General features: G+C 38.2%; 5 protein-coding genes across 8 annotated transcripts; 3 read left to right on the top strand and 2 right to left on the bottom strand.

The window, feature by feature from the left end:
• The first annotated feature begins 748 nt into the window (after positions 1-748).
• Positions 749-4,208, top strand: LOC119981017 (pentatricopeptide repeat-containing protein PNM1, mitochondrial-like). Of its 4 annotated transcripts, none has more exons than XM_038823957.1 (2): positions 749-2,534; positions 3,430-4,208. In XM_038823957.1, exon 1 carries the CDS (start codon positions 992-994, stop codon positions 2,513-2,515), a length of 1,524 nt encoding a protein of 507 aa, XP_038679885.1. In that variant the 5' UTR covers positions 749-991; the 3' UTR covers positions 2,516-2,534; positions 3,430-4,208. The 4 variants fall into 4 exon arrangements, with proteins under 4 accessions (XP_038679885.1, XP_038679884.1, XP_038679886.1 ...); XM_038823956.1 differs by having other exon boundaries at positions 3,259-4,208; XM_038823958.1 differs by lacking the exon at positions 3,430-4,208 and adding an exon at positions 2,605-2,942.
• A 920-nt stretch (positions 4,209-5,128) lies between these two features.
• On the top strand, positions 5,129-8,103 carry LOC119981056 (protein COBRA-like). The gene is made up of 6 exons (XM_038824024.1): positions 5,129-5,360; positions 5,718-5,797; positions 6,101-6,557; positions 6,783-6,942; positions 7,097-7,371; positions 7,472-8,103. Exons 1-6 carry the CDS (start codon positions 5,261-5,263, stop codon positions 7,762-7,764), a joined length of 1,365 nt encoding a protein of 454 aa, XP_038679952.1. The 5' UTR covers positions 5,129-5,260; the 3' UTR covers positions 7,765-8,103.
• A 516-nt stretch (positions 8,104-8,619) lies between these two features.
• Positions 8,620-11,166, bottom strand: LOC119981057 (COBRA-like protein 4). Its single transcript, XM_038824025.1, has 6 exons — positions 10,929-11,166; positions 10,772-10,851; positions 10,221-10,677; positions 10,000-10,147; positions 9,458-9,735; positions 8,620-9,206 (listed from the first exon to the last, which is right to left on the bottom strand). Exons 1-6 carry the CDS (start codon positions 10,996-10,998, stop codon positions 8,926-8,928), a joined length of 1,314 nt encoding a protein of 437 aa, XP_038679953.1. The 5' UTR covers positions 10,999-11,166; the 3' UTR covers positions 8,620-8,925.
• A 1,673-nt stretch (positions 11,167-12,839) lies between these two features.
• On the top strand, positions 12,840-15,316 carry LOC119981058. The gene is made up of 3 exons (XM_038824026.1): positions 12,840-12,945; positions 14,284-14,616; positions 14,703-15,316. The coding sequence occupies exons 2-3, from the start codon at positions 14,293-14,295 to the stop codon at positions 15,228-15,230; spliced, it is 852 nt and encodes a 283-aa protein (XP_038679954.1). The 5' UTR covers positions 12,840-12,945; positions 14,284-14,292; the 3' UTR covers positions 15,231-15,316.
• A 94-nt stretch (positions 15,317-15,410) lies between these two features.
• On the bottom strand, positions 15,411-16,709 carry LOC119980694. Its single transcript, XM_038823488.1, has 2 exons — positions 16,079-16,709; positions 15,411-15,982 (listed from the first exon to the last, which is right to left on the bottom strand). Exons 1-2 carry the CDS (start codon positions 16,707-16,709, stop codon positions 15,411-15,413), a joined length of 1,203 nt encoding a protein of 400 aa, XP_038679416.1.
• Between the last annotated feature and the right edge of the window lie 588 nt (positions 16,710-17,297).

Here is a 17,297-nt window from a genome sequence, read left to right as displayed (position 1 = left end):
AAGGCTAAGGACATGCAAGATCTTTGCATTTTCTCTAGGTTTCTCTCTTCACTCAGAAGAAGTCACAGAAGGGAATTAACAGTACTTTGTTCAAGTGAATGGCTACAATATTTTGCGTACACAACATGAAGCAGTGAATTAGGAGCAAGCTGAATTGAGTTCCTTGTCCTACTAATATCGAAGGATGGATAATTTGTTGCCTCGGTGAAAAACTGTGTAATTTGGTTATACTATCGTTCCAAGTTGATATAAATTCAGAAATTGCTACATTATAACACCTGTTCAAGAAAGCAGCAAAATGTTTGATTTGAAGTATATTTTGATATCCAAGCAAAGCAAGTAGTAGAGCTTTGTGAAACTCATCAGAGGTTGAAATTGAAGATTTTCCACTTCTGTTTACTTCACATTACAACTGAACCTTTAATCAGAGGTGGCTAGTGCTTTACTTAAATGTTTTAGTATATTTCACACTCTTTTTTTCCCTGTGATTGATACTCTGTTAAACTGAACTGTCCACTAGATTTCAAATATCACTCTCAGAGTGCTATAGGTTCTTGTAATTGTCTTGTGACTAATGCTTGTGTTATGCAGAGTTTCAGGTTTATTTAGTAAGCATTTAAATTTACAAGCGGCCAACAACTCCTCAGCCGAAATGTTAGGTATATACTCGATTTGGTGATACGCAAATTCGAGTCCCCAACCGGAAGGCTCAAGTCTATGCTGATAAGGTTATTGGGTTGGGTTGGGTTACATGAAAGCTCAATTCAGCTTAGGGCTTTAAACTTGTTTTCAGCCCAAAATTAGATATCATTGAGCAGTCCAATGGAGCCCATTGACGATGCTGTTGGGCTTTCGCTACAAGCCCATCGAGAAAGAGCCGGATTGGCGGCTACTGGCCTACGGCTAACTGCTCAGTGTAGCCTTCGATTCTACTCCGTTGGTAGGGTTTTTCTTTGCTTCAAACTCGCACACAAACTGTGTGTGCGCCAAAATGCCGCCATTAACGTCTCTGCAACTTGGTAGAGTTCTTCGTCACTGTCTATCGTCCTCTTCTTCATCATCTTTTATTCGAATCAATACTTTTTCTCCTCGTCTTGCCACTACCTATTTTCCCAAATTGCAGTTTCTCTCCAGACATTTCTCCTCTCAAGAACTGCAACCTCAAGACATAAATCCAGTAGCTCTCTCCATCTCCACCGAGCTCCTCCAGAGTTCCAACACAGACCCTCTCTCTGTATCGGAACGACTTCACCTCAATTTCTCCCATATCACTCCCACATCTTCCTTGGTACTTCAAACCCTCAATCTCTCCCCAGATGCTGGACGGACGGTTCTTGGATTTCACCAGTGGCTCGTGTCGAGTGCTGATTTCAAACACACTGACGATACCCTCTCCTTCTTCATCGATTACTTTGGACGCCGTAAGGATTTTAAGGCGACCGATGAGATTCTTGAGGCCGGCAAAGGTGTTGCCGGGGATAGAACGCTTGAATCGGTGATTGACCGCCTTGTGCGTGCTGGGCGGCCAACGCAGGTTGTTGGGTTCTTTGATCGGATGGAGAGGGAATATGGGTTTAAGCGTGACAAAAACTCTCTGAAAATGGTTGTGGAGAAGTTATGTGAACATGGGTATGCGAGTTGTGCTGAGAAAATGGTCAAGAACTTAGCAAATGTGGTATTCCCGGATGAGGTTATATGTGATTTGTTGATCAAAGGCTGGTGTGTCGATGGGAAGCTCGAGGAGGCCAAGAGATTGGCAGGGGAGATGTATAGAGGAGGGTTTGAGATTGGGATAACGTCTTATAATGCCATTTTGGATTGTGTGTGTAAGCTTTGTAGGCAGAAAGACCCCTTTCGGCTTCAATTGGAGGCTGAGAAGGTATTGCTGGATATGGAAACTCACGGGGTTCCGAGGAATGTGGAGACCTATAATGTATTGATTAGTAACTTGTGCAAGATTAGGAAGACAGAGGATGCAATGAACTTGTTTCATAGAATGGGGGAGTGGGGATGTTATCCTGATGAGACAACATTTATTGGTTTGATTAGGAGTTTGTATCAGGCAGCAAGGGTTTCCGAGGGGGATGAAATGATTGATAGGATGAAGTCTGCAGGGTATGGAGGTAAGCTTGATAAGAAGGCCTACTATGGATTCTTGAAAATTTTGTGTGGGATTGAGAGGCTTGAGCATGCTATGACTGTTTTTAAGAAGATGAAAGATGATGGGTGTGAACCAGGGATCAAGACTTACGATTTGTTGATGGGCAAGTGGTGTTCCCTTAAGAGAGTCGATAAGGCCAATGCACTGTTTAATGAAGCATTGAAGAATGGAGTTCCAGTGACACCTAAAGAGTATAAGGTGGATCCGAGGTTCTTGAAGAAACCAAAGGTTGATGAGAAGAATAAAAAGCGGGAGACGTTGCCTGAGAAAATGGCGAGGAAAAGGAGACGTCTTAAGCAAATTCGGCTTAGTTTTGTGAAGAAGCCACAAAAAATGATGCGAAGAGCCATTTGATCCATTGTAGTTTTCAAGGGTATGCCAATCATCTTGGAAGTAATCTTTTTTCAACTTCAGTTTTGTTTTTCATGTTTTGTTGGTTCTAGGCAACAATAAAGAAAGGAATTTTTTTTTTGGCCAAGGTAAGATTGTATGGCTAAACTTTTATGCCTCACATAATATGAGCTATCTTTCTAGCAAGCGATTACTGGGGATTTGTCATTTGGTTCTACATCTGATTCAATGGAAGAATTGGCTCAAGTCACCTTGAAGCTTGTAACCTATTCCCAAGGGTGTTGCATATCTATGGAACAATTGTCCTATACATGCACCTTATTACTGTATGCAATACACTACCATGTAGACATGTAATATGGTCTATCAGAACTCTTGGTCCTGTGTTCAACTATTGGCTTCCTCTGTCAATTTTCTTGTTTCAAGTTAATATTTTCATTTTCTTTGATGCTTTTCTTACAAGGTTTTGCTTTTGCCCTCCTTCCTCTTTCAGGCCGGCTTTCAAGATATTTCTTATATGATCTTATATATAATCTTTAACTGTCCTCCAATTGCATAACAAGTTCCACACACACCTTTTTTTTTTCAGTCATTTGGTCTTTTCAAATTCGATATTTTATAATTTCTTCAAAATGTGTAATTAGTTGAAACGAGAACAACTGATTTTAACAGTTTGTAGGTGATGGAATTGGGAGTGAATAGAGGGCTCCATTAATTCAGGTGAACTTTGTCAATTCTCTGTGTAGGTTCCTCCGATTCAGGTGGATGCTGTTCTTTGAGGAATTAGGCAATTAGCCCATCAACAAATCCAGCTTCTATAGTATTTGTTCTTTCTTTACTAACTCATAATGAGACGCTAGTAACCCCTGTTAGGTGGCTCCTTCAGAGACCACTTTCCATATCTTTCATGAATGCAGGTGGACCAAACAGATTTGGCGCCTAGCTGGCATGGATGTTCGATTGCACAGCCTCTGCACAAGCAGCTTCTCAGAATGGGTAACTAGCATTTTCTCCAACTTATCCAAGTCTGAACAGTCAGCCTTCTTCGCGTATGCATATCATATTTGGCTTGCTCGGAACCACCTTGTCCATGAAGCCTTCCCCTCTCCTATCAGACTCCATCATCTTTCAAACAAAACAACTCTTGGATTTCTCAGCGGGATCTCAGCCTATTCTAAGGAGACGATCAATTCGGAGGTTTTCTTGGACAGCCCCAATGCCCCTCTCTTTCAAGGTTAATGTTGATGCCTCTTGCATTTCAAATAGTATGCCTGCAGGTATTACGGTGTCATTATTCGTGACCATCTGGGGAGGGTCATTATGTCGGCATATAGACCCATTCAAGGAGATGGAGGTTGTCTTGGAGCTGAAACAATGGCTTTCCTCTACAAAACTTTGTTCTTGAAGGAGATGCCCTTGCTGTTGTCCAAGCTATTCAACAGCGATCAAGTTCCCTTGCTCCTCAATGGCCTTGTGCTTGATTTGATCTTTGGTTTGATGTCTAACCTTACTTGCCAGGTTCAGCATGTTAATCATAGTGCAAACTCTTTAGCTGATAGCCTTGCTTTGTTGGGGCGTCTGTCTGAGTCTGAGATTAGACTAATGCACAATGTCTCTATGTCTTTAAAAGGGATGGTTATTTAGCTGATTGTAATCTGCTTTCTTCTTAATGATATATTTGGTTAATAGGATCTAACTCTTTGAGGCAACAGTAATCTCCATATACCTAGAGGGCTTCCTTCCAGAACCTGACTGACCTGTCAGTCCCACAACGTACAAGTTTCTGCTTAATGGTTACACTCATAAGAAATACTGATGATTGTCGGCATGATTAAGGCATTCCAACTAATCATATAATTATTATATGCTCATGTGATGTTGACCAAACAAAATTGGCTATAAATATAACTTTCGTCCATGACTATAGTTATGTTTTCAATTTCATCCTTCAACTATTTATATTCCTAAAATGGTCAAGGGGTCAGAAAAAATCCGATATGACATCTATCTAATATAATTGGAGATTTTGTGGATTAAGTTTTTTTATTTTTATTTTGAGTTCATGTTTACATATATTCCAGCGTGTAAAAGAGTGATCAAATTACAACAAATCAGATTTTTTAGTCATTGAAACCAATTGAGGGACAAACGAGGCACTTTGAGTCCGTTGGGCCAAAAAAAAATTAATTTAAGGACGAATATAAAATCAAACGTATAGTTGAGTCACCAAAAAGTTCTATTCAGCCAAATAAAATTATACTAACATAAAAGATTCAGACAGTCAACAACAAACAATTGAACCCCCCCCCCCCCTCGTCCAATACAGACCTTACTTATAAAAAAACAGAAGAAGAAAAAAAAAAGAAAGAAAAAAGACAGCTAATGTTGTGCTTCCAGTCTCCACCGACAGAAATAGATCAAAAGATAAATGGGTCGTTTTCATTTTTGTAACTTTTTATTGTTACTAAACCAATCATTTTTGGCAAATGTTCATTGGTTCCCAAAAAGTCCCTAACTGCCGTCCAAATCTTTTGGATACAAACGAGGTTAGTTTAGTACATTCATCTTTGATTAAGTATCTATTTGTCTAACAACTAGATCTGTCTTGGTGTAGACAATGACGAGAGTGGCTTCTATAAGTCCACTTTGCTCAATAATCCTCCTCCAAGATAGGCCACTCTGTTCTTCTTCTCTCCCCATTTCATGCAGATCTTAAGCTCTCCCTCAACAAATATATCATAAGCATCAATGGAGTATCTGTCGTTATCATCTGGATCTATTTCCAAGCTCAGTGGCTTTGCGACTTTGCTTCTCATTTTGCCTTATTGCTCAACTTTCACTTGTACAGGTCAGTCTACCTTCCTTCATAAGTCCATTCTTTCAGTTCTGTATTCTCAAGTTCTTAAATTTAGTGATTTGGAGCTTCTGTTCTTGGTTTGTGTATATGGGTTTTGCTTCAGTACCATTGAAGGGGTATAATGTGGTCTTAAATTTGTGACAAGAATAAATTTTTTCTTCTAATGTTTTACTTCAAATTATGATCTTGTTTGATGTTAATACTGTAGTTTTAGTGCTCTGTATTTGGTTTGTATGGGTTGATTCTTTGGAATCTTAATTTACCTTCAATGGTTCTGTTATGAAAAGAATATGTAAATTTGGGGATCTTGAGAGCTGAATTTCTTGGTGCTTTTTTTTTTTTTTGCAGAAGCTTATGATGCTCTTGATCCAAACGGGAATATCACTATCAAATGGGATATAATGAGCTGGACTCCTGATGGCTATGTTGTAAGTATTGCTAGATCTACCTTGATGAACTAATGTTTGATTCAACTTGAGAGGCCTTTGTATTTGTGCTAGTTTTCTATGACTAAGATCTGACAATCTTCATAGATAACGCGTACTATTCGTAGATTATATAGTTGTAGTTCAAGATCAAATGAACCCATGAAAGTAGATTTTCTGAATTCGCTCATACTTATGTTCATAATGTGGAGGACTTTTATCAAAAACTTTGCAGTCCCCATTTTTTTTTTCTCCCAAATTTGTTTGAATTTTCAAATAATGTTCCTCTATATTTGGATTTGGCAGGCGACTGTTACAATGTTCAACTTCCAGCAATACCGGCATATACAAGCACCGGGTTGGACGTTGGGGTGGACATGGGCGAAAAAGGAGGTTATTTGGAGCATGGTGGGAGCCCAAACCACAGAGCAAGGGGACTGCTCAAAATACAAAGGCAATGTCCCACATTGCTGCAAGAAGGATCCGACAGTTGTCGATTTATTACCAGGAACTCCTTACAACCAGCAAATTGCAAACTGCTGTAAAGGCGGAGTTATAAATTCATGGGCGCAGGATCCTGACACTGCATTGAGCGCATTTCAGGTCAGTGTGGGTGCTGCTGGAACTACAAATAAAACTGTAAGGTTGCCAAAGAACTTCACCTTGAAAGCACCAGGACCTGGATATACTTGTGGGCCTGCAAAGATTGTGAGACCAACAAAATTTATAACCGCGGACAAAAGGAGAGTGACTCAAGCTCTGAGTAAGTTATTTAAGTGTATGCTCTTTTTTTTTTTTCCAGTCATCGTAGTTTTTACTTAAATCGTCTTTTACTGCTATAAATGAGTGAATTAGAATCCATCAAATAGACTAAATATGAAGCGAGAGTAGTTTTGACCGATGATCTTCATTGTTTATGAAACAATTTCTCTGTAGTTAAAGTCGGTTGTTTCTAATATTTTGAATTTTTGCCTACATGTCATGGCAGTGACCTGGAATATTACTTGCACATATTCACAATTCCTTGCTCAGAAGACGCCAACCTGTTGCGTTTCACTCTCCTCCTTTTATAATGAAACAATAGTGAACTGTCCGACTTGCACTTGTGGATGTCAGAACAACATAACACATCCTGGGAGCTGTGTGAAGTAAGTCTATTTTTTTTTTTTATCATTCTCTTTCAAATACAAACCCTATCTATGCCTCCTTCCATCCCTCACCCCGACTCTGATAGTTTCTTACAATATTTGGGCTACTCCTGTACTTATTATCTTTGGTCTTCCTCATGTTGGTGTCCTGCAGTCCCAATTCGCCATATTCAGCTTCAGTTGTTTCAGGACCAGCAAATAGCAATACTCCTTTGGTTCAGTGTACCAGCCACATGTGTCCCATCAGAGTCCATTGGCATGTTAAGCTGAATTACAAGGAGTACTGGCGGGTTAAGATTACGATCACGAATTTCAATTATAGAATGAACTACTCACAGTGGAATATAGTTGCGCAACATCCCAACTTTGATAATGTCACCCAGCTTTTCAGTTTCAATTACAAGGCATTAACTCCTTACGAAGGCTTAAGTAAGTTGGATCTTGCTGAAATATAGTTCTATCAAGTCTAGCTGTTAACGTTTTATATTCTTCTAACATGAATTTTGTAATATGATTGTTGGTTTTGAAGATGATACTGCCATGTTATGGGGACTCAAATTTTACAATGACTTGATAACGCAAGCTGGCCCGCTCGGAAATGTGCAATCAGAACTGCTTTTCCAAAAGGACAAATCAACTTTCACTTTTGAGAAGGGGTGGGCGTTCCCTCGGAGGATTTATTTTAACGGAGATAATTGTGTCATGCCACCTCCCGATTCCTACCCTTGGATGCCAAATGCCAGTTCTCGACAAACTCTCTCTCTTCTTTATTCGATCCTAACAGCCTTGGCTTCCATGGCACTCGCACTGGCATTTGTTTGATGAATTTGTCTGAGGTCAACTGAAGCTGTGCCTTGTTCAAACATCCTAGAGATCCTTCATATGAAGCTTATGGCAATACAGTTGATGGGATCAAATGAGTTTGCGCTGCACATTGACTCGATACAAATGTGAACGATATCCTCATAACGGGTACCAGCTTTATCATTTAATTTATCATTTACGGATTTCGTTTCTTCCATACCATTTTTTTTTTGTTGAATTGTAGCTGTTGTATTGCAGTGTCGTTATATCATACTTGATTAGTCTGTAAAAGTATCCACATTGAATGTGTTTATATATTGTAACATGGGGCTTCATGAAGAAAACTTCAGTTCATAATGCCTTTCAGCAGTTTTCAGTACTCAATACTGCATAAACAGAAAATTATATTTACAATGCCGTGTCTTTGTGATGCTTTCCATTTTTATTGACATCGATGTTGCTCGGACTATCGAAGCTGCATATGTCGGTAATCTTCTCTACTACTCCATTTTGTTCTTCCTCAATAGAGAAAGGATACCCCCGCGAACTCCTCCAATCTCTTCAATTGAACTTCTGAGTTTCGTTTCACTTCCTCATGTTTCAAGAACAAGAACCGCTCAGCCTGTTCATACCAAAAGCCTTGGTACTCAAGGAGATTCGTACCCGGAAAGCTTAAGCCTTCACTTGTAGGAAGGGTTGGGATACTCTCTTTGTAGTTGGCATGTGAATTTGGTGACTCCTGGATTTTTTTTGCTGGACAATCTTCTTGGTAGGTCTAGGGGATTCCATGGAAGAAAAGGCTGATATAAAAGAAGGGTTATGCTAATGGTGTGCATATTTATATGTCGTTATTGGTAACTTGACAGCATATCCTCCATGTATAGATTCAGTTTCACTAAACACGACGACATATTTTACAGATTATACTCTCGCATAAATCAACAACGTATACTCTAGCATATATACCAAACAGACTCGAAGTGTATAGCTATGATTATTCTCTCACACTACCTTACTATTATCCTTCACAAATTGATACCCAAAAGAATTAACACATTGGTGTCCTGTAAAGTATACCTTTCTTAATGTATCTATGTAAATAAAACCAACACTTTACAATACCATAATTTAAGAACACCCACCATTGCAATTCCCTTGTATTAGCTACCATGATTATCATCAGAAGGCCAACACTTGCAAAACCAGAGAGGCTGCAAGCCCTAAAAATCCAACCAATGTTGAATGTGAATGGTTTGGCAAGTATGGGTATTCATCAGGTAGAGGCATCTTGCATTCATCCCCATTGAAATATACCTTCCTAGGAAAACCCCATCCTTGTTTGAATGAGAATGTGTTGATATCCTTGTGAAGAATCAGTTCCGACTGGACATTTCCATCCGGTCCGGCTTCCATTAGTTCTTCGTTGAAGAACTTGACGCCATAAAACATACCGGAATCATCTGCATAACCAAGATAATGTAAGGTACCAACCCCATGATTAGGGGTGTCAAAAAAATTGTAGAAACGAATTGACCGTCAAACCAACTGATTGATCGGTTATTTTCAAAAAAAAATTACTTAGAACTGATCGATTGATCGGTTAAATTCATATCAAAAAATAAAATAAAATAAAAAAACTCGACTGTAACAAACCGTTTACACCCCTAATCAGATTAAAAACTGTGAATTCAAGCAAATACAGAGGACGTACTAATTGATTGGTATGCAGTGAGGGGCTTGTAATCGAAGCTGAAGACTTGAGTGATATCGTTGAGATTAGGATGTTGAACTACTAATGTCCAATCCGTATAGTTTACTCTGTAATTGAAATTGGTAATTGTGATCTTCACTCGCCAATACTCTTTGTAGTTGAGCTTCACATGCCAATGCACCCGAATCGGGCACATATGTTGTGTGCATTGGATCGAAGGCCCTGCGGATTTTGTAACTGGGTTCGTCCCCACGACAGTTTGAATCCCTGTTCCACTCCTGCATTACAACTCAATTATATTCTCTTCAGTACAAGCAATTGAACAGGGTACTGGAACACACTGAATGTTCAAACGTTCCAATTTAAAAACCCAAAGTGGAAATCGTTCTAATATACATTTTCGACTATTCGGGTATCCAAATTGGAACGCGAGAACATTTGATGAGTGAGTTGGAAATTGACAACTCTTGTAAGTGACCAAAAGTTGCATTACCCCCGATTGAATGTATTGATTTAACTAAAAAACAGAGTACTGGGCTTACCGGACACAGTTGTTTCTGTTCTGGCATCCGCAGGAACAATTTGGGCAAGAAGTGATTGTATCGTTGTAAAAAGATGACATGGAGACACAACAGGTTGGATACCTAGAAGCAAGCACTTGTGAATATGTGCAGGTAACGTTCCATGTCACTGCAAGCAAAGAAACATTGATCAGAATTTTATAACAAGGGAGAGTTGCAGAACATTTTGATCAGTAACTCACTCATAGCTTGCGTTTTCCGACGACCATCGGACGAGACAAAGATGGTAGGTGTTACAATGACTGCTGGACTGCAAGTGTAGCCTTGTCCCGGACCGAGGAGAGTGAAGTTCTTAGGCAGTCTCACCGTTTTATTTGAAGCGCCGGATCGTCCAACGCTTACCTGAAATGCAGAGACTGCAGCAGAAGGGTCTTGTCCCCAGGACGCGACAACGCCGCCTTTGCAGCAGTTGGCGATTTGTTGGTTGTAAGGGACTCCGGGAAGTAAGTCAACAACTGTTGGATTCTTCTTGCAACAATGTGGAATGTCTGTCTTGAACTTGGAACAATCTCCTTGTTCAGTGGCTTGAGCTCCAACCATTGACCATATCACTTCTTTCTTAGCCCAAGTCCAACCCAAGCTCCAACCAGGACTCATGATGTGCCTGTACATCTGGAAGTTGCTCATTGTCACCACTGCCTGCAATGTTGATTTACACTAGTCAATACGAATCCCCTCAACCGAGGTAGTTAAGACATATACTCGAATTGGGTGGTAACCAGGTTCTACTTACAACATAACCGTCCGGAGTCCACGACACAACATCCCATTTGATTGTTATGTTTGCTGCTGGATCTAACGGGTCGTATGCAGCTGATTTAATCAAAATGTAAGTAACATTAGCATCAAACAAGAAACAAAATTACGGATCTTAATTAACGCGTAATTACCTGCATAAGACAATAGTATGAAGAAGAAAACAGATGATGTTGTTGGATAAGCAAGTCTACCAAAATCCATGTCCGGAGAGTTGGTAAGTGTTGGAGCTTCCTGCTGCTGCTGAAGTAGAGAAGATTTAAACTAATTAGGGTTCATCAAAGCTGACTTATACAACAACAACAACTACCTTATATGTTTTATATTACAAGTCATATTCAGTTGAATTGATTAGCAGCAAAATTAATCTTTGACGAGGCACACTTGGGAGAATTCAGTTGTTGTGGCTTATTAATTTGTCTGGTTTGGTTGGCTTATATATATATATATATATATTTCCCAGCCTGGAAAGATATGATTTGAAGTGCAATTAGTCAATTTTGTTTGTTAATTCAGATAATGACTTGCCAACTATTCATCTCATTCATACTATAAATAATTAATTCCAAGTTTGATGCATTAGTTTCACCATTTTATAATTAAGGATAAACAAAGTAGTCTGTATTTGTCATTATGGATCAACAAATGTGGATGCTATGTCCTAACTATTTTTTTTTACCTACGACATACAAATTTGCCGTTTGGACATCCGATATAGACATAAACTCGGACCGTCAAGTCCACAAGTATTGAAGTTTCTCATCTAATAATAGGATAAGTTGGACCAAAACCAAACGTGTGACTATAAGGGTATTGCTCCTAGGCATACATAAGCTTATGACCTGACGACAATGTAAGTTGGGCCAAAATTTAGTACGTGGCCACAAGATATTGCTCCCAGTGAGAAAATCAGGACCTTCCGAGTCCAAATTGTTTGACTCCAAAAAGATTCAGTTATCACCAAAGTGATTCTAATTATTAAAATTGAAATTGTATATATATGCAACCCTGATTGGTACCAGCAATTTTGTTTAGCTGGAAAAAAAAACAACAAGAGACATCATAACTAGATCTTGAGTTGGCATCTCTTGATTTAATTTGGAAAGAAAAATTCCTATTTAGTCTAAACTATGAAGGTATAACATACATTCCAAAACCATATATTTACAAAAAATCAATGAATAAATTAATTATTGAAGAAAGGGATTTCTTAACTTCCAACATTTGATACTTCCACAGGATGCTTAATTAAAGTCCCTAGTCGAAGTATTAATTTAGGGTTTGTATTTACAAGTTACAATAAAGAAAGCCCACTTGTGAAACGAGGATCATTGGCCCAGTGGGCCTCTCAGCCCAACATTTTAGCCCTAGATAAAATTCTCTTCTGTAACGGCCCATTTAGCAATCGCTTAGCAAATCCATTTGCATGACAATGGGCTTTCTTAGCAGTCTAACTAGTCAGGCCCACCCGAAAATTTCCATAAGGAGGCCGTGAGTACTCTTAGAGTGTGTTTGGATTGAGGGATTTGAAGGAAATAGAGTTTCCTTCCAATTCCCTTGTTTAGATAATTTATAAAAAATTAAGAAGAGGGATTTGAATGAAATTGGAGGGAAGATTTCATTAAATTTTTGTCAAAATTCTTCCTCCCCAAAATGGAGTCATTTGGAGGGAAATAATGACTAATTAAACTATTTATATGTTAAAAATCTATTTTACCCTTATAACATAACACTTTAACATAAAAATAAGGATAAATTAATAAATTAAACTAATTTTCTTTCATTCTTTTTTATGTATCCAGGAGAGGGAAAAATATTATTCCCAACAGTCTCTTTATAACACTCTCTATCCTCATATTTGAAGACTACATCCAAAAATCATGACCCAGCAGAATCCTTATCCTTATATGTATCTCTATTTCATTCTCTATGTCTGTTTTGGGTCCCCAGGTGGAGGGAGTGAAAAAAACACTCCCTACATATGTAAAATTACAATTTACACCTCAAAAAAATTGACACGTCAGCTCTCTAAGGGGGAGACGAATCGTGGAGATCATTCGCGACATACAATTCGAAGTTTCTCCAGTGCTTTCTCTATTCTCCATGGGTGCCGTACTGAAGAAATCGACAAAAACAGCCCTCCTCCACTAGGTTTTTGCCTCTGTCTCATCTCTAAGAATCGTGAAATCATCTAATTTGAAGATATTCTTTCAAAACAATAAAATCTAGGGTTCAATGTTCTTGATTTTGACTGCATGTTTTGATTTTAGGGAGATCTAATTTTTTCGATTTTGACAAATATTCAATATTTACCTTCTGCACATTCGTGTAGTTTCTTCTCGCTTACTCTTCAAAGGATTCATGTGATGGTGCCTTTGCTGTGTAGAAGTTTGTGTCAAGAGTACCTTATGTCGAAGGTGTTCTTAAATATTTAGAAATTTTATACTTGTCTTGAATCTCTATTTTTTTTTTGTTGCTGATATAGGTTTTTCATTGGTTGGTTTTGGGGGTTAATTTTGATGTGTAAAACGAGGACATAATATATAATCTGGGCTTTGATTCTTTGAACATAATATGTGAAATCACTTGCTTGGATAGTATGCCATATAAAACAATGCACTATAGTATGTGTGCGTCTCTATGGGTTATCATTGATGTACTTAGTTGAACCACAACTGGGTGGCTATCAATGTTGAAATATTGGATAGGAATAACCCATAGGGAATTTTGGGTAGTTTAGGTTGAGATAGTTTTTGACATTGCTTGGAGCTGACAACATTATTCTCAGTTTTAAAGACTCCAAACATATCCTTTTCATGCACACAGCAGGAATGCAGGATGTCTCTTTAGAGCTTGAAGAATAATTTAGAAACAAAAGGGAGATGAATAGTCAGTACAAATGACTGGTCCTACAAAATAATTTACGCTGCTTAAAACAAAAGAAGTGTAAAGGGGTGATGATTCGGCTCCATTCCAATGCCATCTGTAGAGTTGAATTTTTTTTTGAAGTCTCAAATTTTCTATCAGCAGTAATGAAGAGCTTGATTATGTTGATGTCTAATCTACAAAGCCAACTCTGCTTTCTGACTACATTATCTTTTGCTACGATTTCTGTTTTAAAATGCTACTCTTTTTTCCTTGCTTCCTTGTCCTGTTTTCTCCCTTTGGTTTCTTGTCTTTGTTTTTGTGGTTCCTTTTGTTATATGTACATGCTAGATATATTTTGTAGGAATAGCAATCAGTTGCTCTCATTCAGTTCCTCTTCATAGAACTTACCCAGTCTTTTTCACTATCACTACTACTAGTCTAGTACCAGTGAATTAATTCAATCCATCATGATGCATACCAGTGAATTAATTCAATCCATCATGATGCGTTATGGCCACTTATGGGTAGAAGCTTTTGTATTGTGATTGTGGCTTTTGTTTGTAATTATCAATGTGAAGTTTTATGTTCACATGTCTATATTCATATGTTTTTGCTTGGAAGCCATATCATATGGAGACTCAAATGCATGATGAAAGCATGGACAAGCCAAAAGTTAGAAAGGCAGAAAATTATACGGTAGCGGAAGACCTCATTTTAATCGCGGCTTGGGAACATACTAGTGAAGATGTCGTGATTGGAACTGATCAAGCAAAAGAACAATATTGGACTCGAGTGTGGAGAGAGTATCTTTCGAATGCAAGTAGTTATCCCTATCGACCGGAGAAATCAATAATCAATCGATTCAGCATTATCCGGACTAAATGCTTAAAGTTTTCTGGAATTGTTCAGAGCATTGAGTATGCGAATCCGAGTGGAATGACTGAGCAAGACAAGGTAAACTTGCCTATATTATGATCATTGCTTTAATATATCAGAGATAGTCGTAGCTTTATATTGACATTTTGATCAATATTTTGTAGCTTAATCAAGCCATTAAAGCATGGTCTACTGAGGAGAAGGAAAGAGGTGTCTTCAAGTTTTTACATTGTTATCAAGCGCTCAAGAATTCTCCGAAGTGGATTACAGAAGTGGTGCACCCTAGTTTGAGCCGAAGCACAGCTGCATCAGAGTCCATAAATTTAGGAGACGATGTGAGTGCCTCTGGTCATGTAGAATTAGAAAGACCAGTTGGTAGGAAGGCTGGAAAGGAGCGAATGAAGAACAAAAAAATAAAAGTGGAAGATAGTGGAGAATCTCAAACGAGCATTAATTTCGAAAAATCACAAGAATTGATGCAAAAGTTTCATGAGCAGAAGATGGATGTCATCATGCAGGATAGTAAAAAAATGGACGAGTATCTACAATTGAAGAGGGAAAAGCTTGAGCTTGATCGGGAGCATAAAGAGGAGAAGGTTATGACTATTGACATGTCTAATTTGAATGAGATGCAGCGAAAGTACATTGAAATGAAGCAATGGAAGATCTTCGAAAAAGCATTTAACAAGTAGTACCCCTGAACCTGTTTTAATTTAAGTTTGAACTTGTATTAAATTAAGTTTTATTTGGACTTGTTTTAGAAGATGTGTTTGTTTCAGGATCTTGTTTCAAACATTTACTTTGAAGAAATTACATGAAACGAATTATTAGACAATACTAATAAAATAGGTCCATTACATGACAACCTTAATCTAGTACTCAATATTTCCATGCCTCTCCCATAGATGCTCAATTAAATCGGCTTGAAGACGACGGTGTTGAGTCTTATCTTTTAACTTCTGACGTCCCTTAATGAATTGGTCATAATCAAAATCTTCATACTCACGAGTCAGTGATATATCAGAAACTTCTTCAAATAAATAATAGTTACCTTTCTCTAATGATTTGTATAGGTCACGCTCTTCTTCTACAATCATGTTATGCATTATAACACATGCCTTCATGATGTTCTTCATTGTTGCTGTTTTGAAAAACCTGCAAGGTTGACGAATGATATGGAAACGAGCTTGGAGAACTCCAAAAGCCCGTTCAACATCTTTTCTTGTAGACTCTTGAGCTTTTGCATAATTTTGTGCCTTTTGAGTTTGTGGCATATGGATTGACTTTACAATTGTTGACCATTGCGGGTAGATACCATCTGCCAGATAATACCCCATATCATATTGATGATTATTGATGACAAAATTCACTGGTGGAGCACGACCATTAATAAGATCGGTGAAGACAGGAGAACGTTCAAGCACGTTGATGTCATTGAGTGAGCCTGGAAGGCCAAAGAAAGAATGTCATATCCAAAGATCACGTGAAGCTACTGCCTCTAATATCACTGTTGCATCACCACAATGGCCGGAATAGTGACCTTTCCATCCGCTTGGACAATTTTTCCATGTCCAGTGCATACAATCGATACTGCCAAGCATTCCTGGGAATCCACGTGACTCATGGAGTTTAAGTAAACGAGCTATGTCATTGGAAGTAGGCGACCTTAAGTACTTATCACCGAAAATAGTAATCACTGCCGCAATAAAATTTTTCATAGCCTCATTTGCTGTGCTCTCCGCAAGCCGAATATATTCATCCATCATATCACCAGAAACTCCATAACACAACATTCTGAGGGCTGCAGTCACTTTCTGTAGTGAAGATAAGCCCTCTGTGTGTGCTGCATTTCGAGATTGCACAAAGTAGTCATCATAAGACACAACAGCATCATGGATGCGAAGAAATAATTTTTGACTCATGCGGAATCGTCTTCGAAATACCCTATGAGGAAATGTCGGAGTTGGAGAGAAGTAATCACGCACCAAGTTTTCATGGCCTGTCTTACGATCACGATCAATGTATGCACGACCGATAACAGAACCTCGATGTGTTTTGCCTTGTCTCTCTGAATTCTCTCTTTCAACGAGTAAACCATTTTGATCCACCGCCTCTTGTTCAGCAGAGTCAAGCAAGAGATGTTGACGTCTTCTTTGAAAAAATTGAAACATTGAGAACAAAAAGAACTCTAGATGGAATGAAGTATGTTTTAATCTATTGGATGAAAATGAACGTGAAACTAAACATCATCTTATGTAGAGACGAATGCACTTTCGAAATTTGAAATTTGAAATAAAATTTTTTTTTTTTCAAAATCTAAAATTTGAACATATCATTATGAATTTTTATTTTTATTTATTTACATATAAATATAATATATAGGTATTTAAACATGAAATATTCAAAATTTGATGATATAGGGAATTTGTATAAAGAATCTACTGGGTGCATAGTGTAAAAAGTGAATCCCTATATTACAGAATGGTCCTGCAGCACTGCAAAATAGGGATAGAGATAAGGAAACTGTTGGGAATGCTCTAAAACCCTCAATCCAAACACACTCTTAGGGGTATACATGCGACCCGAAAATCTGGACTGACTTGGGATTTATCGGGCAGGCCCAAAACTCTTTGTATCGGTCTAGGCCTAACTCGACCCAAAAATATCATAATAAAACCGGATCCCGGGTTAATATTTTTTTTTTGTAGTTTTAAGATTAATATTTTGTATAATAAAGAATAAAAATTAAATTAGACAAC

The sequence above is a fragment of the Tripterygium wilfordii genome, chromosome 16 (assembly GCF_013401445.1).
Source record: "Tripterygium wilfordii isolate XIE 37 chromosome 16, ASM1340144v1, whole genome shotgun sequence".
In the NCBI taxonomy this organism is placed as follows: domain Eukaryota; kingdom Viridiplantae; phylum Streptophyta; class Magnoliopsida; order Celastrales; family Celastraceae; genus Tripterygium; species Tripterygium wilfordii.
This window is presented reverse-complemented; position numbering and strand designations above follow the sequence as displayed.

Bases quoted from the DNA above. Each gene is read 5' to 3' on its own strand.
- LOC119981017 (XM_038823957.1), top strand. From the start codon at position 992: ATGCCGCCATTAACGTCTCTGCAACTTGGTAGAGTTCTTCGTCACTGT.
- LOC119981056 (XM_038824024.1), top strand. From the start codon at position 5,261: ATGGAGTATCTGTCGTTATCATCTGGATCTATTTCCAAGCTCAGTGGC. The intron at 6,943-7,096 runs GTAAGTCTATTT...GGTGTCCTGCAG, and splicing joins CATCCTGGGAGCTGTGTGAA to TCCCAATTCGCCATATTCAG. The intron at 7,372-7,471 runs GTAAGTTGGATC...TTGGTTTTGAAG, and splicing joins AACTCCTTACGAAGGCTTAA to ATGATACTGCCATGTTATGG.
- LOC119981057 (XM_038824025.1), bottom strand. From the start codon at position 10,998: ATGGATTTTGGTAGACTTGCTTATCCAACAACATCATCTGTTTTCTTC. The intron at 10,678-10,771 runs GTAAGTAGAACC...TCAACATTGCAG, and splicing joins GGACTCCGGACGGTTATGTT to GCAGTGGTGACAATGAGCAA. The intron at 9,736-9,999 runs GTAAGCCCAGTA...GTTGTAATGCAG, and splicing joins AACAGAAACAACTGTGTCCG to GAGTGGAACAGGGATTCAAA.
- LOC119981058 (XM_038824026.1), top strand. From the start codon at position 14,293: ATGGAGACTCAAATGCATGATGAAAGCATGGACAAGCCAAAAGTTAGA. The intron at 14,617-14,702 runs GTAAACTTGCCT...AATATTTTGTAG, and splicing joins GAATGACTGAGCAAGACAAG to CTTAATCAAGCCATTAAAGC.
- LOC119980694 (XM_038823488.1), bottom strand. From the start codon at position 16,709: ATGTTTCAATTTTTTCAAAGAAGACGTCAACATCTCTTGCTTGACTCT. The intron at 15,983-16,078 runs GTCACTATTCCG...TTGGCCTTCCAG, and splicing joins TTGTCCAAGCGGATGGAAAG to GCTCACTCAATGACATCAAC.